Genomic DNA, 21,077 nt, shown 5'->3' on the forward strand with positions numbered 1-21,077 from the left:
GGCCAGGGGGCAGATACTCACATCTTCACCTCCTTGGGGTGACAGCACTTGTCCTCCTCCTGGTCCTCCTCCTGATCCTCCTGCACCTTCTGCTTTCCCAGCAGAGGTGCCTCTTCCTCCTCCTTCAGGTGCCGCTCTTTCTCCTGAGGAGGGAAGGGCCGCCCGGCTGAGAGGGAGCAAGGGACAGGCAGACACCAGCAGAGGCCTGGGTCCCCCAGCCTCCCTTCTTCCCTCCCCCTTTCCGTAGGAGGCCCACCTTCCCCCCACCCCAACTGCCTGGAGCCCAAGGGGGGGGGCTGTGTCCCAGGCAGGACTTGAACCCGGGTGTGAGGTCAGCCATCTCTCCACATGCTGTAACAAATATTATTGACATGAACAGGGCCAAAGGAAGAGGGGGTCACTGCCCATGGCTGGTGCTACAGGCACAGTGGGCACCCTGCCTCTTGTCAGCATGGCCTCCCACGACTGGCACAGCCACTAAGTAACTGGCCAGGGGGGCTTGGACCTCTGCTCCCCCTCTCTCAGATCCAAGACCCATCATCTGTAAAATGGGCTCATTGTCCTTCACCTACATCCCTCCCACGGCCGTTGTACAGAAGCCATCCTGGAATGCCCAGAGTCCAGGCTTGGGGTCTGCCTCCATTTCTCTTGATGGACATGGTGGAGGCATCCCCAGGTGACATCAGGGCACCACAATTCAGAGGGGGAAGGGGCTTAGCCAGGACCACACGTGCAGGATGCAGCCAGCCAGTGTTCAGACTCCCGAAAAGCTATGGGCAGAGTCTCATCTGGTGGTGTAGCCAAATGGTCAGTCCCAGGGACCCAAGAATAATTGAGCCCGCCAGCCTGAGGGGGACGCAGCCCCACAAGTTAGCTGCGCTCTGCTTGGCCTCAGACAGCAGGACCAGAAGGGGTAGAAATTAGGAGGAGGCCAACAGGAGCATGAAACGGAGCTTTCTGATTTAACTCAATGCACATTTACTTGGGGTCTACCGTGGGTGAGCATCATGCCAACAATCAGAGCCACCCTCACTTTTACAAACAGTTAAAGCTATTAAAAAATGTAACAAACTGTCTTGTGAAGTAGTGAGCTTCTCATGCTCTGAGGTGTTCCAGTAAAGGCTAGACAGACAACCACCTGTCAGGATACCAGGGAGGGAACACCTCCCTCTGACAGAACTTAGGGCTGGCAAGCCCTCAAGCTCTGAGGAGTCTCCTGCAGTCCGCTCACTCCAGAGACACCAGCAAGGGATCGCTCCCCCAACAGTGGCAGGGGAATCCAACGTTTTCCACAAGGACATCACTGCCAAGTCCCCAAGGACCCCAGGGTTCCAAGAATGGGGCAAGGAAAGAGCCTACAAGGGAGTGGCTGCTGCTGCCAAGGGGCATTTCCTCCCCATTTCTCCAGTGAGAAAGCCCCCTCGACAAGCAACATGACATGCCCGTGGAGCTTGGCTCCTATCCCTCTTCCTTCCCTCCCAGTGGGCAGGAAAGAGTGCTTGAGGTCACTCACAGACCAGAGCACAGGGCAGGAGAGGGGTAAACACCAATCCTGAGATCATATCACTCTGGAAGAACTGAAAACTTACAGGTACCTAGAAGCATCTCTGACAACAGCTGCACAAAACCCCTGAAGCCCAGGATAAGACACCCTCCACCCTGGAAGCAGAGCCCTACTTTGAGTTAAAGTCAAGTAACAGGCTGAGAAAGAGTAAGCAACAGAAAAAAACTCAGACTATAGAAACTTACTTTGGTGACAAAGAAGATCGAAACACACACTCAGAAGACAACAAAGTCAAAGTTCCTACATGCAAAGACTCCAAGAAAAAGATGAATTATTCTCAGGCCATGGAAGAGCTCAAAAAGGAGTTGGAAAATCAAATTAGAGAAGCAGAGGAAAAAGTGGGAAGAAAAAGGAGTGATGCAAGGAAATCATGAAAAACAAGTCAACAGCTTGCTAAAGGAGACACAAAAAATTCCTAAGGAAAATAATACCTCAAAAATCAAACTAGGCCAAATGGAAAAAGAGGCACAAAAATTAACTGAAGAAAAAAAAACACTCCTTAAAATGTAGAACTGGCCACATTGAAAGGAGGTACAAAAGCTCACTGAAGAAAATAGTTCCTCAAAAATTACAATGATCAAATGAAAGCTAATGACTTTATGAGGAATCAAGAAACAATAAAATAAAGCCAGAAGAATGAAAAAAAGAAGAACACAATGTGAAATATATTACTGTAAAAACAACTAACCTGGAACATAGATCCAGGAGAGATAATCTAAAAATTATTGGACTGCCTGACAGCCATGATCCAAAAAAGAGCCTAGAAATCATCTTTCAAGAAATTATCAAGGAAAACTGCATTGATATTCTAGAACCAGAGAATAAAGCAGAAACCGAAAGAATCTACCAATCACCTCTTGAAAGAGATCCCAAAATGAAAAGTCCCAGGAATATGGTAGCCAAATTCCAGAGTTCCCAGGTCAAGGAGAAAATATCGCAGGCAGCCAGAAAAAAGAATTCAACTATGGTGGAAACACAATAGAGCGAACACGAGATTTAGCAGCTTCTACATTAAAGGATCAGAGGGCTTGGAATATGATATTCTGGAGGGCAAAAGAGCTACTATTACAACCAAGAATCACCCACCCAGCAAAACTGAGTGTAATCTTCAGGGGAAAAAATAGACATTCAATGAGATAGAGGACTTTCAAGCATTTTTTAATGAAAAGGCCAGAGCTGAATAGAAAATTTGACTTTCAAAGACAAGGATCTAGAAAAGCATAAAAAGGTAAACAGGAAATGAAAATGGTAAAGGACTTAATAAGGTTAAACTGTTTACATTCCTACATGGGGAGATATTTGTAACTCATAAGACCTTTCTAATTACTAGGGTAGTTAGAAGGCGTATATATAGACAAAGGGTAGAGATGTGACAGATATGAAGGGATGATGTCTAAAAAACTAAAATTATGGTGTGAAAGAGGAATATACTGAGAGAAAGAAAGGGAGACGTTGAATGAGGTAAATTATCTCACATAATAGAAACAAGAAAAAGCTTTTACAGTGGAGGGGAAGAGGAGGGCCATGAATGAACTTTACTCTCATCAAAATTGGCTCAAAGAGGGAATATATACTCAATTGGGTGTAGAAATCTATCTTATCCTACAGGAAAGTAAGAAGGGAAGGGGATGAGGGGTTATAGAAGGGAGGGCATATTGAGGGAGAGGGTAGTCAGTAGCAAAACACTTAAAGAGGGACAGAGTGAAAGGAGAGAGAATAGAAGAAACTTGGGGGATAGGAAGGAGGGAAATACAGTTAGCAATAGTAACTGGAAAAAAAATGAAGCAAGTTTTCTGATAAAGACTTCATTTCTCAAACATATAGAGAACTGAGTCCAATTTATGAAAATAAGAGCCATTCTCCAACTGATCAGTGATCAAAAGGTATGATCAGTTTTCAGACGAATTAATCAAAGCTATCTATAGCCATATGAATAAACACTCCAGCTCACTATTGATTGGAGAAATGGAAATCAAAATAGGCCCGAGGGGAATAGGTCATTCATTCATTCTTTAGTTCATTCATTCATTCATTCATTCATTCCACTGGATGGATGGACACCCACTGACCACAACCTGGACACAGCTGGGGGAGGGGGGGGGGAGGGGGGGGCGAGGGAGGAAGAGGGGAGGTCTCCCGGAGGCTCCAGCATCAGCAGCCACAGCCCCCTCCCCCCTCCCTGCCCTCAGCTTCTGGCCTGTAAAATCGGCACAGCCGCACTGGAAGAGGGCCTGGCCCGAGATTCTCCTGTCTCGATCAACAGGACTCCTCGTTTGACAGGCTGGGAAAATGAGGGTGCAAGGGCCTGCCTCAATTTCCCGGCTCCTCTCTGGCGTAGTCAGACAGTGAGGAGGCTGCGCAGGCAGAGGAGAAAAAGGAGGGGGAGGTGCCTCTCGGCGGGGGATGCGACCAGGCGGGGCCCAAGAGGATGGGCCCGCTGCCCCCACCCCCACCTACCTGTTCTCTACCTCCCCTCACCCGCACTCCTCCAGCCCCCCCCCTCCCCCCCCGCAACCGCTGCTCTTCCGGCCTCCCTCACCCGCCGCTCCTCCGGGCCCCCCACCCGCCGCTCCTCCGCCCCTCACCTGCTGCCTCTGGAGAAGCCGTCCCCACCTGCCGCTCCTCCGCACCACCCCGTGCCCGCCGCTAATCCGGGCCCCCCTCACCCTCCACTCTTCCAGGCCCCCCCCACCCCCGCCGCTCCTCCGGGCCCCCCACCCGCCGCTCCTCAGCCCCCCCACCTGCTGCCTCTGGAGAAACCGCCCCCACCCGCCGCTCCTCCGGCCCCGGGCGTTCGCCCGCCGCTCCTCCGGTCCCCCCCCCCCCGCCCGCCGCTCCTCCACCCCCCCCCCGCTCCTCCGGCGCCCCCCACCCGCCGCTCCTCCGCCCCCCCCGCCCCAACCTGCTGCATCTGGAGAACCCGCCCGCAGAGGAGCAGCTGCGTGGATGCTCCAGCTGCTGCGGGGTGGGGGGTGGGGAACCAAAGGCGTGACCCATAATCAGGGACGCAGCCGCGTGCCCCTCCCCCATCCCCAGTAGCCGAGCGCCTATTGGCCACCGGGGCTGTCAGTCAACGTTCATTGGAGGAGCGACGGCAAGGCCTCCCTGGATCTTATCTCAGATGCCGTTGTCTTGGTTCCGACATCCAGTACCCCCAGCCTACTGGTTAGTGCCATCGAGATCCTCCCTAGAACTCTCCTCAGTCACCCCAGCCTACTGGCCACCCCTGGATCCCTCGCACATACTTTCTGTGTATAAGATCCCTCTCAGTCCCCATGGAGGTGCTGGGATTCAATCTGGCCCACTTGCGTCAGCGTTAGGAGTGTTCAGGTTCCTTAAGGGTCTGGCCAATATGGCGGACTTTTAATAGACCTTGTTTTTCTTTGGCTTAAAGAAGCCTTGAGTTGGATTCATTGGGGTAGGATGGCTGTGTCCCTATTTTGGGGTCGCAGGACCCCTAAACATCAACAACAGCATCACCTCCCTGATGTCATGGTCCTCTTCAAAAAAAAAGGACAAACAACAACATTTTGCAGGACGCTGGTCTTCACCTAATTTCGGCCAAACTGTTTTTCAGTTTTCCCAGCAATTTTTGTCAAATAGTGAGTTATTATCTATCAAGGTTAGTCATCACAGAATCAATGTCTGTGGTTTTGTACAATGTTCTCCTGGTTCTGCTCCAGTCACTGAGCATTATATCATGGAGGTTTTTCCAGGTTATTGTGAAGTCTATATCTTCCCCATTTCTTATAACACAAAAGTATTCCATTATCTTCATATACCACAATTTTTTCAGCCATTCCCCAATTGATGGGCATCCCCTTGATTTCCAATTCTTTGCTACCACAAAAAGAGCCGCTATACATATTTTTGTACATACGGGTCCTTTTCCCACTTGTGCAATCTCTTTGGGATACAGCCCTAGAAGTGGTATTGTTGGGTCAAAGGGTATGCACATTTTTATAGCCCTTTGGGCATAGTTCCAAATTGCTCTCCAGAATGGGTAGATCAGTTCACAATTCCAACAACAATGTAACTGTGTTCCAATTTTCCCACATCCTCTCCAGCATTTAGCATTTTCCTGTTTTGTCATGTTAGCCAATCTGACAGGAGAGAAGGGATACCTAAGAGTTGTTTTGATTTGCATTTCTCTAATCAGTAGTGATTTCAAGCATTTTTTCATATGCCTATAGATAGCTTTAATTTCTTCCTCTGAAAACTGCCTGCTCATATCCTTTAACCATTTCTCAATTGGGGAATGCCTTTTATTCCTATACACTTGGCTCAGTTCCCTGTATCTTTTAGAGATGAGGCCTTTATCAGAGACACTAGTTGTAAAGATTTTCTCCCAGTTTTCTGCTTCCCTCCTGTTCTTTGTTGCATGGACTTTGTTTATACAAACATTTGCAATTTAATGTAATCAAAATTATCCATTTTGCATTTTGTAATGCTCTTTATCTCTTGTTGAGTGATGAATTCTTCCATTTCCCATAAATATGACAGGTAAACTATTTGTTGCTCTCCCAAATTGCTTATAGTATCAGCCTTTATTCCTAAATCATGAACCCATTTTGGCTTTATCTTGGTATACGGTGTAAGATATGGGTCTATGCCCAATTTCTGCCCTACCATTTTCCAGTTCTCCCAGTAATTTTTGTGAAATAGTGAATTCTTAGTCCAGAAGCTGGATTCTTTGGGTTTATCAGAGAGTAGATTGCTGTAGTCATTGACTACTGCGTCTTGTGTACCTAAGCTATTCCACTTAGCTGATCCACAGCTCTGTTTCTTAGTCAGTACCAAGTAGTTTCGATGACTGCTGCTGTATAGTACAGTTTAATATCTGGTATGGCTAGGCCACCTTCCCTAGCATTTCTTTTCATTAATTCCCTAAATATTCTGGACCTCTTGTTGATCCAGATGAATTTTGTCATTATTTTATCCAGCTTTGTAAAATAATTTTTAGGTAGTTTGATTGGTATGGTACTGAATAAGTAAATTAATATGGGTAAAATTGTCATTTTTATTATATTAGCTAGGCCTAACCACGAGCAACTGCTGTTTTTCCATTTATTTAGATCTGAATTTACTTATGTGAAAAGTGTTTCATAATTAAGCTATTTTTTAGGCCAAAGACCCATGTTGCACTGCAACTACTCAGTGCTGATGGAACCATATTGATTAGTGATAAGAACATGATCCTGGAAAGATGGGCTATATACTTCCATAGCATTCTCTACAGACTGTTACCAACTAATACTGAAGCCATTGACCATATACCTCAGATTGAAGTCAATCCCTCTCCAGCCAAATTTCCAACTGAAGAAAAAGTTTTTAATGTCATTAATCTTTTGTGTGGTAAAGCACCTGGTACTGATTCTTTTTTTGAAAAATTTTAAAAATTTTTTTTTAGTTTTCAGTGTTCACTTTTATAAAATTTTGAGTTCCATTTTTTTCTCCCTCACTCCCTTCCCCCTTCCTCAAGATGGCATGCAATTTGATATAGGCTACACATGTCTAATCATGACAGGGGTATTGGAGAATGGATTCTTAATTAATTTGGAGTAGATGATTTATGAGGTTACTTTCAACACTGAGATTTTGTAATTCTACAAAATTCTACGGAGGGAAGAAACAACACTTATTGAGGAGAGGTTTTGCCTACATTAAGAGGAAACAGGCAAAAGAAAATGGGGAACTGAATTCAAAATTTGTCTTTTTTATTCAGGGAAGCCAGCACTTTTTAGAGAAAAGAGCAATGATCTTAGAGTCAGGAGATGTATGTTTGGGTCTCAGCTCTACTAATGACTAACCCTTTAACCATGGGTAAAGCATTAAACTCCTCTGGTCCTCATTTTTCCCATCTGTGAATTGGGGGAAAGGGGGAAAGGAAAATACCAGCAATACCTACATCCCAGAGTTATTACCAGGGGCATGTTTTGTAGAGTATGAAGTCCTATAGTAATAGAAGGTGTGTGTGTGTGTGTGTGTGTGTGTGTGTGTGTGTGTGAGTGTGTGAAAAAGTTGTCCTCTAAAAGTAACTCGGAAGAAAGGCTTATGACTATTACCTCATTATGATGAATTTGCAGCCAAATTAAAGAAAGTATTGTAGTTATTGATAATGCATTTTCTCAAATACTGGTCCAAGCCTTGAGGCTTTAAATTTTGTCAGTTGCCATTTAACAAAGCTGCATGATGTACAGGTATGTGAACAAAGGAACATTCCTGCTGTTGCTTGGCAACTTGATAGTCATTTCCATGGAACCTTGAATGATCAGTGAAACATGGCCATTAGAAGGCATTATTTCTTTTTCTTTAAGTAAAGAGTGATGCCTTGTGTTACAGTGTAGGGTATTTATATGCCACTGGTGAGCATAAGAAACTCTAGGTGGCCAGGCACAAATTTTGCAAAGCTACCCAAACTCCTTGGAGTTGAGTGCCTTGGGCAGAATGCCAGTTCCCTAAACAGATCGGCCCAGTAGGGCATATCTCTTATTAGGACCAACGTCATCACAACTTCCACTGGGGTCATGTTATTTGACATACAGTGAGATGCCAAGGCCATTACAGAGGGGAGGGTGAATCAGCTGTCAGCCCCCTTTATGATTTCTGTGGACTTTTGTTTGCTCCTGGGGTGACTTGAAATCTTTGCCATCTGTCAGCTGGCCACAAAAGTTGAATGAAGTAGTTACAAATGGGAGGGGGAGAGAAATTTATTGCTTTCAGCTCATTACAGAGATCAATTACATTGTAGAGACATTCCCAGCTTATGTTATCTTTCTCATATCTTCTCTTTCTCTCCTACACTCTCTCTTCTTTTTTCTTTTTGTGGGAGTGAACAAAGGAATTCTAGAGACTTAGCTTGAAATCACTCAACAACTAGAGATGATTACCTCTAGTATGGCAACAATTGATCAAGAAAGTGAAACATTACATTTCCTATTTTCTGGAAATCCCGTACTTAATTCTCTATGATTTAATTTAATAACAAATCTTTGTCTTGAGTAGTACTCTTTCCCTTTCCTGTTGTTTCTTATATTTTCTGACTATGACTGCTAAAGTTGAAAGTAATGTTACAGTCAATTTTCTAAGTATTTTAAAGTAGGATTATCGCATATAACCATGAAATATTCTTATTTCATTATTCCTTCATATTAAAACAAAATTTGGTAGATTCTTTACCATATTTAAGTTAAGGAGAATCCTATAGGAAATTCATTTTTAAGGTTATGCAAATGATTAAGTTCAAAATAAATCACATTCATACACAATAAAAGGCAACAGCATGGGTTCTAATACCAAGCAACAAAGACTATCAAAGTCCTGGTAGCATCCAAAAAGATATCAAAGGGAAAAAAATCTGAGTCTCATGCTTGCCCTGATCAGTATTCTCTTTCAAAAACAAATTAGGTTACAGAATGGTTTTAAATTCTCTTTGAATTTTCAACTGGTTTCTTGTTTTTATTTGTAAGTGTAGGCTTCCTATTCCTGTTTCTTTGTCAACATAACTTAGTCTGGCTATGGTGTAGGAAACTGAACTGCCTTGGAAGCAAGTCAGTTTCCCTAATAAGATATTTAAAAAAATAACACATTTCATAAACTCTTCCTATTGTCAGACTATCTTATACCATCAAAAATATGAGAAAATGCAGCAATCTTGTTGTTAATTATGAACAATAAAATTGCAATTGATGAAACAACATCCTTTTACATCTCATGGGAAAATAACTCTGGAAGAAATGACAACAAATTGCAACTAGAGAATAAATCCCCCATTTTAAGTGTGACTCTTTCAGAGTAACAATGTGTATCCCATGACTGCTACCTTGCTTAACACATAAATGCCATTTGAACAATGGCCCAAGCATTGAGTAGTGCTTTTCTAAGATTTTTTTCTGTGAGAAAAACAAAGTCCAAATGTGTTGGGCTCTGTGGATGTTATCTTTCATGAGGTCTAGGTCAAGATTTTCCAATAGCCAACCCAGTCATATAAAATAACCTTGATAAATTATAGAGAATTTCCATTGTTTCAATCACTACAAGCAAATGACAGAGAAACAACAACAGTAACAAAATTTTCTATTTGTCCTTTAAGTTATTATGTTTCTGTTAAGTGATCTTTGGTTACATTAATTACAACTTTTTAAATGGAGGGTGCTAATACTACCACTCTATTCTCTTCTCATCAGACCAGTATGGAATAATGTATTCACTTATGGGTAGGACATTTTAGAAAGGATCTGGAGGCCTGACGAGGAGGGCAATCAGGATACTGAAGTTACTCAGAACTATCATATGACAGCCGGATGAAGAAACAGAAAGACCTCAGCAATGAGAAAAGAAGAATTTGGGGGGAGGGGCAGGTTTTGAAGGGTATCATGGGGAAGAAAGATGTTCTGTTTAGTTTCCAAGGTCAGAACTATTAACAAATGTGTGTGAGGAAACCACCTCCATCTTCATGGAATTATGCTGAATTGTAATGGGATGAGTCTGGACAGCAGCAGATGTGCAGACATCTAACACTGGAGATCTTCAGAAAGAGGTTGGGTGATTGCTTGTCAGGGATGTTGGAGAAAGATTCCTACTCAGATATATGCCGGACTACATGGCACATGAGGCATTTTTTTTAAAAAAATGAGGGCGAGTGAGTTTAAAATCTTATTTTGTTTTGGTTATATTTGGTTATATTGGTTATTTTGTTTGGGTTATAGCCATAGTCTCAGGCAAAATCATCACATGTGCCCTGGACAATTAGACTTCTCAGGAAGTTCGTTTCCAAATATAAAACAAAAAAAATCAGTTCATTTTGCATTTTGAAAGGTGAAGAATAAATTGCTTCTTTGATTTCCTAAGTCATTTGATTAAATTTTCTTCACCAAAATTGTGACTTTTGCATATTTTTTAAATTGTTCTTCTAAAATGAGATCATGAATATCACTCTTTTTAATGTAAATACCATTCAAGGAAACATCAAATATTTTATTTTTATTTGTAGTTTTCAATTAATAAATTTTATTTTTATTTTTTGACATTTAAAATATCAGAATGATTTCCCAATATACCCCTATTTACCAAGGAAGCTTCTCTTACATCAAGAAAAAAATTAACAAAATCCAATTGACAAAAAGACTATGTTTTTAGTATATTTGTGTTCATGATTGCATTCTTTTTATCGATGTATATTTTGGAGATGTCTAAATGTGTAAGTGAAGTGGAGCTTTGAGGCAATTTTCCAGATAATTCAGGGCAACCCTACTATCATTCATAGATTCATTGGCCCTTTTTTAATATACACACCACACACAAACCACAAGGGCCATCAAGCTCCCAATTCTTCCTCTCATACACTGAATATATTCTTAGTCATCCTCTTTCTCCCATTTACTTCTATTAACTTTTCCAAGATTAGTAAAATCATTTTAACCTTAAGCTAGTTCTCACTTCATTATCCTTCCTTCACCACACCAACTTTTAACACCAGCAATAAGAATAAGTCCCCCAAACTACCTAAATAGGCCCAGAATTAGTCTCAGCATTCTGACGACTTCTGTTCACAGATCTTGAAGTAGCTGTGACTTTTCTTCATGTTTAAGAAAAATCAAAAATAATTTATTAACAGTAAACCATGCCTTACTAGTACTGTGTACCACTGAGACCCTACATTTCATGCTCTATATGATGTCCCTCTCTCCTGCTAAACTGGGCTTTCTCACTGTGAGCATGTCCTTTGCTTTTCAGACTCTCGTTTTTTGTTCATACTGTTCCCTATGCATGGAGTATCCTTCCTCCCCTATTAAATTCCTACCAATTTCTATAAAACAAAACTCAAATGAGGCCTCCTCCACAAAGCATTCCTGGATCTCTTTGTCCCAGTAACAAGCCCCTCCTGCTCAGATCTCACAGAGCATATTACTTGGCACCTTAAGGATGCATTCAATAATAACTGTATTATAGCTATATTTACATCGTATCCCCAGCCCCCCAAATTTTATGTAGCAAGATCCTGTCCTACATAAACTTTTCATTTCTGCAAGCACCTGGCACAGTGCCCTACACACAGAAAGAACAATGTCTGAGGAAGAGAGAAGGAATGGAGGACTAGGTACCCTAAAGTACAAGGGCCCTCACAAATCTCAAGATTCTGTTAACGTTAGTAGAAAAGAATGAGACATCTAGCAGAAGATGATAGACCTAAACAGCTGATAAGCATGGATCAGTAATGATCAGAAGAAACAAGAGAGGTACTCAGTGAGGTACATGCAAATCCATTTCCTAGTGAAAAGTAAGAGTTTTTAAAAAATTTTCTGTTCCATATACTCTCCCTTTCTCCGGTCCCTCTCCCACACATTGTGAAGGCAAGCAATATGATACCACAGAAATCACAGTGAAAAGTGTTAGTAGTATTTAAGCTGCCACAATATGAAAACAACTGAGTAGGCCTAAGTATCATGATAAGAGGTACCTCCAGGTAGGGGCAATTGTCATGTGCTACCTAAACATATTATTGCTTCAAAAATTAAGTTCTGAATTCACAATTCTTTAAAAGCTTTTGAGGTTCTTATGGCACAAGCTCACCAGCATGTAAGGAGCCAGATTATGCATGAGGGAAAGAAAATTATTTCAATGCAATAAAGCAAAACCTTACTTCATGGCCACCTACAAATTAGAGTTCTTTTTAAAATCAAAATGAAGAATTCTGCTTGCTGACAAATCTCAAAAATTAAATAAAGTGCTGAAACATCCACAAACTTTTTGGCAATGTATAATTTTTCACTCATTTCTGATATGGAAGCAAAGCATAACATGAATGGTATTTTTACCCTTATATGACTTTAGGACTTAGAAAAACTGATATTGACTTATGGGACTGAGGGGAAAAAATGGAGTTTTCTCAGAGATGTTTTATAATTCTTATTCCTAAATAGAAATGAAATGTTTTGCAACATTTGAAAGTAAATATTAAATTAAATGACATTATATTTGTTATATATATAGTCTGTAACTGAAAACAACTAATGTTTTATTTCAAAATACACAGTGAGAATAAACGATCTGTACAGTAGCTTTACTTTTGGTTATAAAAGGAAACATTTCTTTATTCTTTTCTGTTAAAGAAATGCAAAAGATAAATCAAATTCTGAAGTACTTACTTTGCTTGGCCTTAGTATTAGTATCAACTTTGTTAAACTAGAAATGACATACAAACCATAATTTATACTGAGAAGTTATCAAATTCTGAGCACTGGGGTTTTTGTATTCCCATGATTTCAAAATTCTAGACCCTGCCGGTGCATCTAAAAATTGATGGAGTATTCACTAACATATAAAAAAAATACTCTTCAGTATAACAGCAAATAATCCTAAATGTTGTTCAACAATATCTCATACAAAATTAACTAATATTTCTTAAGTGTCCGCTATGGGCCACACACCATGCTAAACCCTATAGAATACAACAACAAAAAAAAGAACCATTTTCTACCCTGAAGGAACATACATTCAATTGTGGGAGCCACACATGCATATGACTATGTGAAAATGAATATAATGTAACTTTTGGGGGAAGGAGGGCAAGGCAATAATATCTTGAGGGAGAGAAGGGGAAAGACAGCAAAAGGCCATGTACAGAAGGTGATGCTTGAAGAATGGAAGTAACTAGGGATCCAGAGAGGTAGAGGTGAGGAAGAAGCATGTCCTAGGCATCAGGGGTAGCCAGAGAAACGTCATGGAGATGGAATGCTAGCAAGAAGTGAAGTTAGGCTAGGTGGGGAACCTGCAGCCTCAAGGCCACATGTGACCCTCTAGGTCCTGAAGGGTGGCCCTTTGACTGAATCCACTGGCATTTATTTACTTTACATTTATTCTGTTATCAGTCAACAAGTATTTATTAAGCACCTGCTGTGTGCTAGGCACTATTCTAAGCACTGAGAATGTAATGAAAGGCAAAACGTAGGTAGTCCCTGTCCTTCAGGAGCTCAGTCTAATAGGGGAAAGGATGCAGGCCAGGGTGTACAATCCAGATAGATATAACCTGAGGCAAGTCATTACTCACCTTCTCTGGGTCTTAGTTCCTTCTTGTATAAAATGAGGCAGTTGGGCTAGCTCATCTACAAGTTCTTCCCAGTTCTATGATTCTGATATTCTTAAAGACGCTGTACTTACATGAGCTGATTAGAAAAATCTTCCATTTACTTCCTAAGCAAAACCATGTTTTAGAGGACAGAAATTACTCTAGTTTTTTTTAATTTCATTATCACCTTCCTCATTCTGATTACTGGCCATGGTAGCGCTATCAGTGTCCTGGGATCTTGGAAATTGGTCACCATGTTCATTACTTCCTTTGCTCAACTGTATCTTGATTTTCTCTAAGGCTCTCAAACATGTCCTATCTTTTACTTCCTGTAATTCAGAAGATTATCATTAATACAACTTAACTGAAATTTTTTAATCTTCCTTCAAAAAATAACATTGGATTGACATCAAATTATGTGATCATATTTCCAAATGATATTCAATTTAACCAAATGCCTTAGCAGTGAAATAATTGTTTCTCAAAAGCAAAATCTAATTCTATAGTACTCAGTTAAGAATTCTATTGGTTAAAAGGGAGCAGCATATATAAATTCCTTAAGATAAACATTTTATTTTTCACATATATGTTTACATTGCTGCAACAAGGGACATTTAATTTACTTATGCACCTCAAGAATCTCATCCAATAACACAGTAAGTTCTTTTGTAGAATTGTCACTGAGTTCTAAAGAATTCAAGACTTTTACATAAATACAAATTTCTGGTGCACATGGACTTATTAAGATTTCATTGCAAATTTTTATGGCTAAATTATCATGTACTGTTGAAGCCTAGAAAAGCAAAAGAAAAGTATATGTGAAAATCAGATGCATGTATGATTGACTTGACTGAGAAGCTCTCCCAAGGTCTAATCCAAATCTTCAACTGCCTGCTGAATATTGACTCATTTGTTCTGCCATTGTTGCCAGCTATTGCTAGAAAAACCCTGCCCCCAGCCCCTAACTAAAAAAACCCAGTTTGCGTAAGAAAATCAGACTTAGTTCCTGCCATTTGGCATTCAGTGGGTGTCCTTGGCACCCCTCCCCCGCCCCATGACTGTTCTGGGAGTATGGAGTATGGCCAAGGGAAGGGCCTGATGCTTAGCAATCTCTGTTTCTTTCCTGAGCGGGGTGAGAGACATTTCTATCTTGTGTCAACAAACCCAGCTGGAGCGTCCCTTGGTCTGCCTATGGCCTTGAAGGATGAAGGCCTCAGCCCCGGACATTCTCTTGAATTCCTTATTCTTATCTTATGTTGTGGGATGTAAATGGCAAATTGAACAGAGAGATCCTGGGTTGTAATTCAGTTGACACTTTGTCAGCAGTATGATATGCTGTATTTGCAGTCTGTTTAGGAGGTTCCTCTTCATGTATCATGATCACAAAACTGGAAGAGGCTTGCTGTTATACCAGAAGCGAGTGAGACATGCCACAGAGTATAAGTTTTGAATGGAGAAGTTTATTAGCCGGCGGTCATTCAGGGAAAATTCCCATAGCAAATGACCACGCTTAAACCGAGAGGGTAGTTTATATAGACAATACAGGATTCAGTGCTTAATTATCTCTTAAAGTTTACATATGTTACTTTGCAGACTCAGCAAGCCTGTGTTATTTCACTTTTTATGACCATGATACGTTAGAGGAACCTCCTGAATAGATTGTAAATACAACATATCAGATAGTTGACAAAGTGTCTATTGGAATTACAACCCAGGATCTCTGTCTCCAACTTTTGCCATAACTCTTGAAGCTAGGAAGGCTCAAGATAAGGCAAAAGTCATATAATTCAAGATAATGTCTAGGGCCAAGGCTTCCATCCTGGTAATTAGCTTACATTCCTTGGAAATGTCTTAGGGGCCCAGGACACTCGCCAAACAGCAGGAACTAGGTCTGATTTTCTTACACAAACTGGGGTTTGCAGTTAGAAGCTGGGGGCAGGGTTTTTCTAGCAATAGCTGGCTACTCAAGTATCACATCTCCCACTTCTTTTATGGAACATTTCAAATATTTGAAAAGGAATGACTTGATTCAGAGCACCTGAGGTTTGGGCCACTAAGACAGGGACAGAATTAACATGAGAACGAATAAGGTTGGGGATATGAGAAAGTAATCAGGAACCTATAGTTACAGACAAGATCAATAAAATGAGGGGGGGGCCAGCCAAAGTGCTAGCAGGGTGGTGAGCCAGGGGGGACATTGGTCCCCTGAAAATCACTCAATATCAGCTTAGGCTAGTGCTAGGTGAAAAGCTTGCAGTAAAATTCCCTAAACGCATCCTGTAAAGCAGGGGTTTGGGAAGTAACTGAAGGCTTGCATAAAGTAACTATAGAGGGCAAGGCTTCAGGCAGAAATTCAGAAGCTTCTTCAATTAGAGTGGCTGTAGCAGCCAGGGAGTCTAATTGTTTTTTAAACAGGCAACTGGCTGTTTAAACTAAGGACTAACGTTAGGACTCCCAAAGTCTGTGCTCTCCCTTCACCAACATGCCAAGTGAAAAGTTTGTAAAGACAAGAGTGTTGACAAGAGTCAGTTAAAGTATATACCTGTAAAATATTAAGCAAGGTGCTCCTCTCAGGATTAGGGTCTCATCCCTCAATGACTAACAAGGGAAAAATATCCTTAAGTAAGTCTGATCTGGCCTTGTCAACAGAGGTAGGTGTATTTCCTGAGCAAAGTTTAGAGAACAAAGAAGCCCAGGTCCTGGATCTTCTTCCAGTTACTCATTAATTCAGGCTACAAAATGGTATAAAACATTCCACATTTCCCCCTTTTGGTCAAAGGCAAACTGAAGGTTTCGCCTGAAGACCAAGTAAGGTATGGAAAAAAAAAACTCTACCTTAAAAGTTCTAAAAATCCTTATCTAGGTGGATTCAGGGTTTTTTTCTTTCCGTGTTTGGACATCCCCAGAGATGGACAGTAATTATAAACTACTCGTAAACAAGCAGGGGGAGCAAATTGCAAGGGGGATCAGTAGGGAGCACAATGGGGAAACTAGAGCACTTGAGTAAAATAAGCTAAAGACACCAAAGGTACAAGTAAACAGTCTTGGGAACGCAAGGGACTCAGAAAGAGAGTTGTCCTTCGTACAGATTCTGGTACAGAGTCTCGGGAGGGGCTGCCTGCGTCTGATGCTGTCCCCTTCAGGCTCCTTTGAAACCGGAGGGCAAGGTGTCCTATGGGCTCAGATGTCCACTTGGGATCAGGGGCAGATGTGACAGAAGGATCAAGGAGTCCATCCACAAGTTGGCAGCTGTAGAAGTAGTCAGATCTGATAGGAGCTTCCAGAATACATATGATTTGATAATTGAGAGAAAAACAGCACAACATAGGTCCCAGCCATGCAGGGCTAAGTTCAAACAAATACAATACCTAGATAGCAAAAGAGAGTTCTGCTTCTCTGGTTCAGATCTAGAAATTCTCAAACAATTCTTACTTACTTAATATAACTTAGTACAATCACTTAAATTTGGCTCTCCTTTTTTAAATTTCAGAGTATTTCAGTTCATATATCATCTACTGTTTCTGTCCTTACCTAAATTTTGTACCTGGTATAAGAATCCTTTAAAATATGAAGGTCCAACCATAAATCGAACTCATCTTCCTTTAAAATCATCAGACAGATACCTTACAAAGGAGATATAATTTCACTTGTAACAATATCTCATACAATTTCCTTGTGCAAAAATCCACATTTAAGATCTTGTTACCAAAACATACTTATCAGCTCGAATTTCCAGAATTGATAAATTATGGAGCCAGCCATACACATCTGTATATAATTCTTAGGGGAATTGCCTTTTTCAAAATTTGCTATCTCTTCCTTCTCCTAGACATTGATCACATTACATCTTCGCCTTATTTGCTTTGCCTAATCATTTTCCCCTTTTGGAGGATGTTATCCCTATATTATTTCAATGTTTTATTTGGCCATGAACATAGGTTAAAATTGTAAGCTATTCATACCTGTATCCTATTATAATAACTCAGAGATATTTCAATATTCTTCTATTACCTAATAGATTTAGCATAGTGCTTACAAAACTTCTTGTTAATATAAATTTGCTATGAAAGAAATGAGGGACTATGTCATATATCTTAACAGAAGGAAAGAACTTCTTCAGCTCTGTTTGATTCCAGGCATGAGTCATATCTGATAGCCAATCTTATAGTCACCAGGTGCTGAAAGCAGGGCTCAAGAGTAATCAGGTGGAGATTTTCCTTTTCAGAAAGGAAATGGCAGAATTGAGAAATAGAGTCAGGAAGATCCTACCTAGGCTGTGTCCAAGGTCGTCTTCAAGACTTTTTCCCAGGCACAGACCTTTCAAGTTCTCAGCTTGCAATGCCCGCCATACTACTACTGGCTTCACGTGACCTAAACCTGTAATCAGAGCTTAAAACAATATTAAATTGTAGTCCCATAAAATCTTAAACAGCAAATAAATATCCTTCACATGAGACTGCCCAAATTTCATTGAGCTAATAATTAACAAATCAAGCTACATAGCATTTCCAGCTTCTAAATACTTCCTCACACTCTTTCCCAACTTGCTAAAACCATCTGAAACTATCATTCTCAGGACAGGAGAGGCTTAGCTAACTCCCATTTGTCCCCTAACTTTCTCATCTGCCTTTCGTATCCCCTCAAGCTTTTATTTACCTTTCCAACCTATTACTCAGTGTCCCTTTTACATTACAACCATAACACAAAACAACTCATAAGTTAGTACTTTTTACTGACATAACTGTGTATACTGGAATCCCATTCCAGTTTGCTTAAACAAACAAAAGAGGTTAATGACCGACCTCACAAGTTGATGGATTTGTCCCTGTTAATTCCTTCTGGAGGAAAAAAGGAACACTTCAGGAATTGAGTCTTATACACATTGTTAAGCTCTAACTCTCGCTTAAAATCACAAAAAACATTTTCCAAAATACTTCTAGAATTGTTTGCCTAAACTGAAGATGTCTCTGATTTAGTCACAGTAATTAATTACACTATTTGTGTCAATACCTAATTGCTCTTATATCACTTCACAACATCCAAGAACTCTATCTCGCATAAATACAATACAACTTTAAAATCCCGGCCCTAGTCCATGGGATAATGATTCAACCCTACATCATAAAACTTCTCTTCCCTTTCTAATTATTCTCATTAACACTTTAGAAACCATATTATCTTTCATTTGACTATACAAGAGTACCAATATAACCAGTCATTTGATTAAAACAACAAGATTTTACATATTTGCATTTATCCAGTTTCCCATTTTTAAAAACAACTTCTTTCACAATGGTAACAGATTCTGGCAGATAACTTCCCTTTTGTCACTACCTGCTTATTTCTGATTAAAGAGATCTGCCACATCATCTCCCCCTGAGGGTGGGTTCTTTCCCATCATTTGGCAAGCTTCACTAATAAGAACTGTATCCTTAAGACCCACATCCTCCTCGAAACCTAATCTTATCCTAAAAATATCACCTTTGCTGACTTTAAAAAGCCAGGTTTGAGACCCCTACTGTTCTTTCTTTCAGTAAAAACTCAAATCCCAGTAATTATTGCCCCTCCCCCTTTCTTCCCTTCTGACACGTGAGCAAAAGTAGAACTCTTTCTTCTTATTTAAACTAAAGGGGGATGAGTAAGGAATGCAGACTGCCTCCTTACTCAAAAATGTAGAATAAGACATTGAATGGGCCATGCTTTAACCACCCTCCCCAAGACTTCTACAGATAAGGTTCTCACCCAGAACTTGGAAAACTGCAGGTTTGAACTGCAACCAATTTGCTTACAGGTGGAAATTCAGCAGGCCTTCTGAAAATCATACGAAAAGATTTTACGGAGCATTTTAAAAGTATTTTCCCTTCTTAAAGCAAAATAACCTTTAAACATTTGGATTCATTCATATTCCCAAAGTGCCATCACCAATTGGTCCATAAACCTCCAGATTAACATACATAAACATGTATCTTTAGATGATACGGGCTTGAAAATCACACTCCTATATTTTCAAAGTATTATAACAACTAAATTCTTTGTTATTATAGAATTTCTAGATATCACAAAATCCTTTAGTCAAAAAGATGTTGTAATGGGGATAACACTTAGTTTCTATACCCAATTAAGTTAGCTTTTATTACAATAACAAAGTTTACCAGGACCTTTAAAAACTTTGTCCATAGGAATCTCTCTATCCTGAAAACTTTCACAAGATTGAATATCTAAACGTCCTCAGTTCAGTTAACAACCTCAATTTCTTAATTAAGTACAATTCTTAATCTAACCTCTAGATTATGAGAGAAATTATTTTCTAACAGCATAGGTAATGCGATGTTAACCAATTTGTATATAATAACAAATTTAGAAATAAGTACACCACAAGCAATTATCATGTATTTAAAGCTTGAAACAGATTCTAATTAATTACCAATCTAGTGATCATAACTGAGTTGGATAAGCAAATCAGATCTGGTTCGTAACCACTAGTGGTAACATTCTTAATTTCTAAGGCCCAATACTCTTAGCATAGTAAAAGAAAACATTACTGTTTATAAAACCATACTTTAACAGTTCACAAGAGAACCCCAAAAGGCCTCTGCACAAATTCCTGACTTATAGCAAAAACAATTTCAATTGAACTTCCTTTTAAATAAAGACAAAACTTGAAAGTTTATAATTTCTTAGGTTACAGCAATTGTCCAGCTTCTTAACCTAATGCAACTTTAAGACCTAAACATTATTATGTGTGTAAAGTTTGAACTACTCATGTCTGTCTGGGTAAGTACATTCTAAACCAAATATGACAATTTAAAATTACCAAATTCTCATCACATCCTTTAAAAGCACCCAATTCACATATATCAAACTCAGATTAAAATTACGAAATGGTCTTCTCAAATTACACAAACTAAGAATTTTAGAAATATAATTTTAGAAGTACAAAAACAATAAATTTCAGATTGCAATTCCAGATTATCACATATAGGAATTATTGATCCTATTACTTCTGGTATTTCTATATTAATATATTAATATACATGCATAACATATATCAATACATTAATATCTTAAATACACTTTTTTTATTTAACTGTATATTCTCAATCAGGTAACAAGTTTCTTTTAGCTTCAGCTTCCACAGTCTTTCAATGTGGAGGGTGGGGGGAGGGATGTGGCCAGGAGCAACATCCCCCCCACCTAAATTTCCCCATACAAGTTTTCTCTTTCTTTCCTAATTCTTGACCCAAAGTACCTCAGACATTTCAAGTGAATAATCAATTACATACTCTCCCAGCTTTTATTATTTTTAGAATCTAACCACCCCTTAATTCAGAGCCCATTTACCAATTCAGGTGAGCAAATTTCTAAACCTCTATGCACAGAGAATCTTCCATCTCGTCTTTAAACCACCAGATATATGCTCATAAAAACTTTCTCACATGGAAAGTG

General features: G+C 40.0%; 1 protein-coding gene across 1 annotated transcript in view; it reads right to left on the bottom strand.

Moving 5' to 3' along the window:
* The window catches only part of LOC118833261 (condensin complex subunit 3-like), a 77,097-nt gene that overhangs the window by 17,975 nt on the left and 38,045 nt on the right, over positions 1 to 21,077 (bottom strand). Inside the window, 5 exon segments of the mRNA XM_036740618.1 lie at positions 22 to 143; positions 4,467 to 4,627; positions 12,631 to 12,666; positions 13,819 to 13,960; positions 14,263 to 14,424. Coding sequence (XP_036596513.1) covers positions 22 to 143; positions 4,467 to 4,627; positions 12,631 to 12,666; positions 13,819 to 13,960; positions 14,263 to 14,424 — 623 coding nt within the window.

The sequence above is a fragment of the Trichosurus vulpecula genome, assembly GCF_011100635.1.
Source record: "Trichosurus vulpecula isolate mTriVul1 chromosome X unlocalized genomic scaffold, mTriVul1.pri SUPER_X_unloc_7, whole genome shotgun sequence".
In the NCBI taxonomy this organism is placed as follows: Eukaryota; Metazoa; Chordata; class Mammalia; order Diprotodontia; family Phalangeridae; genus Trichosurus; species Trichosurus vulpecula.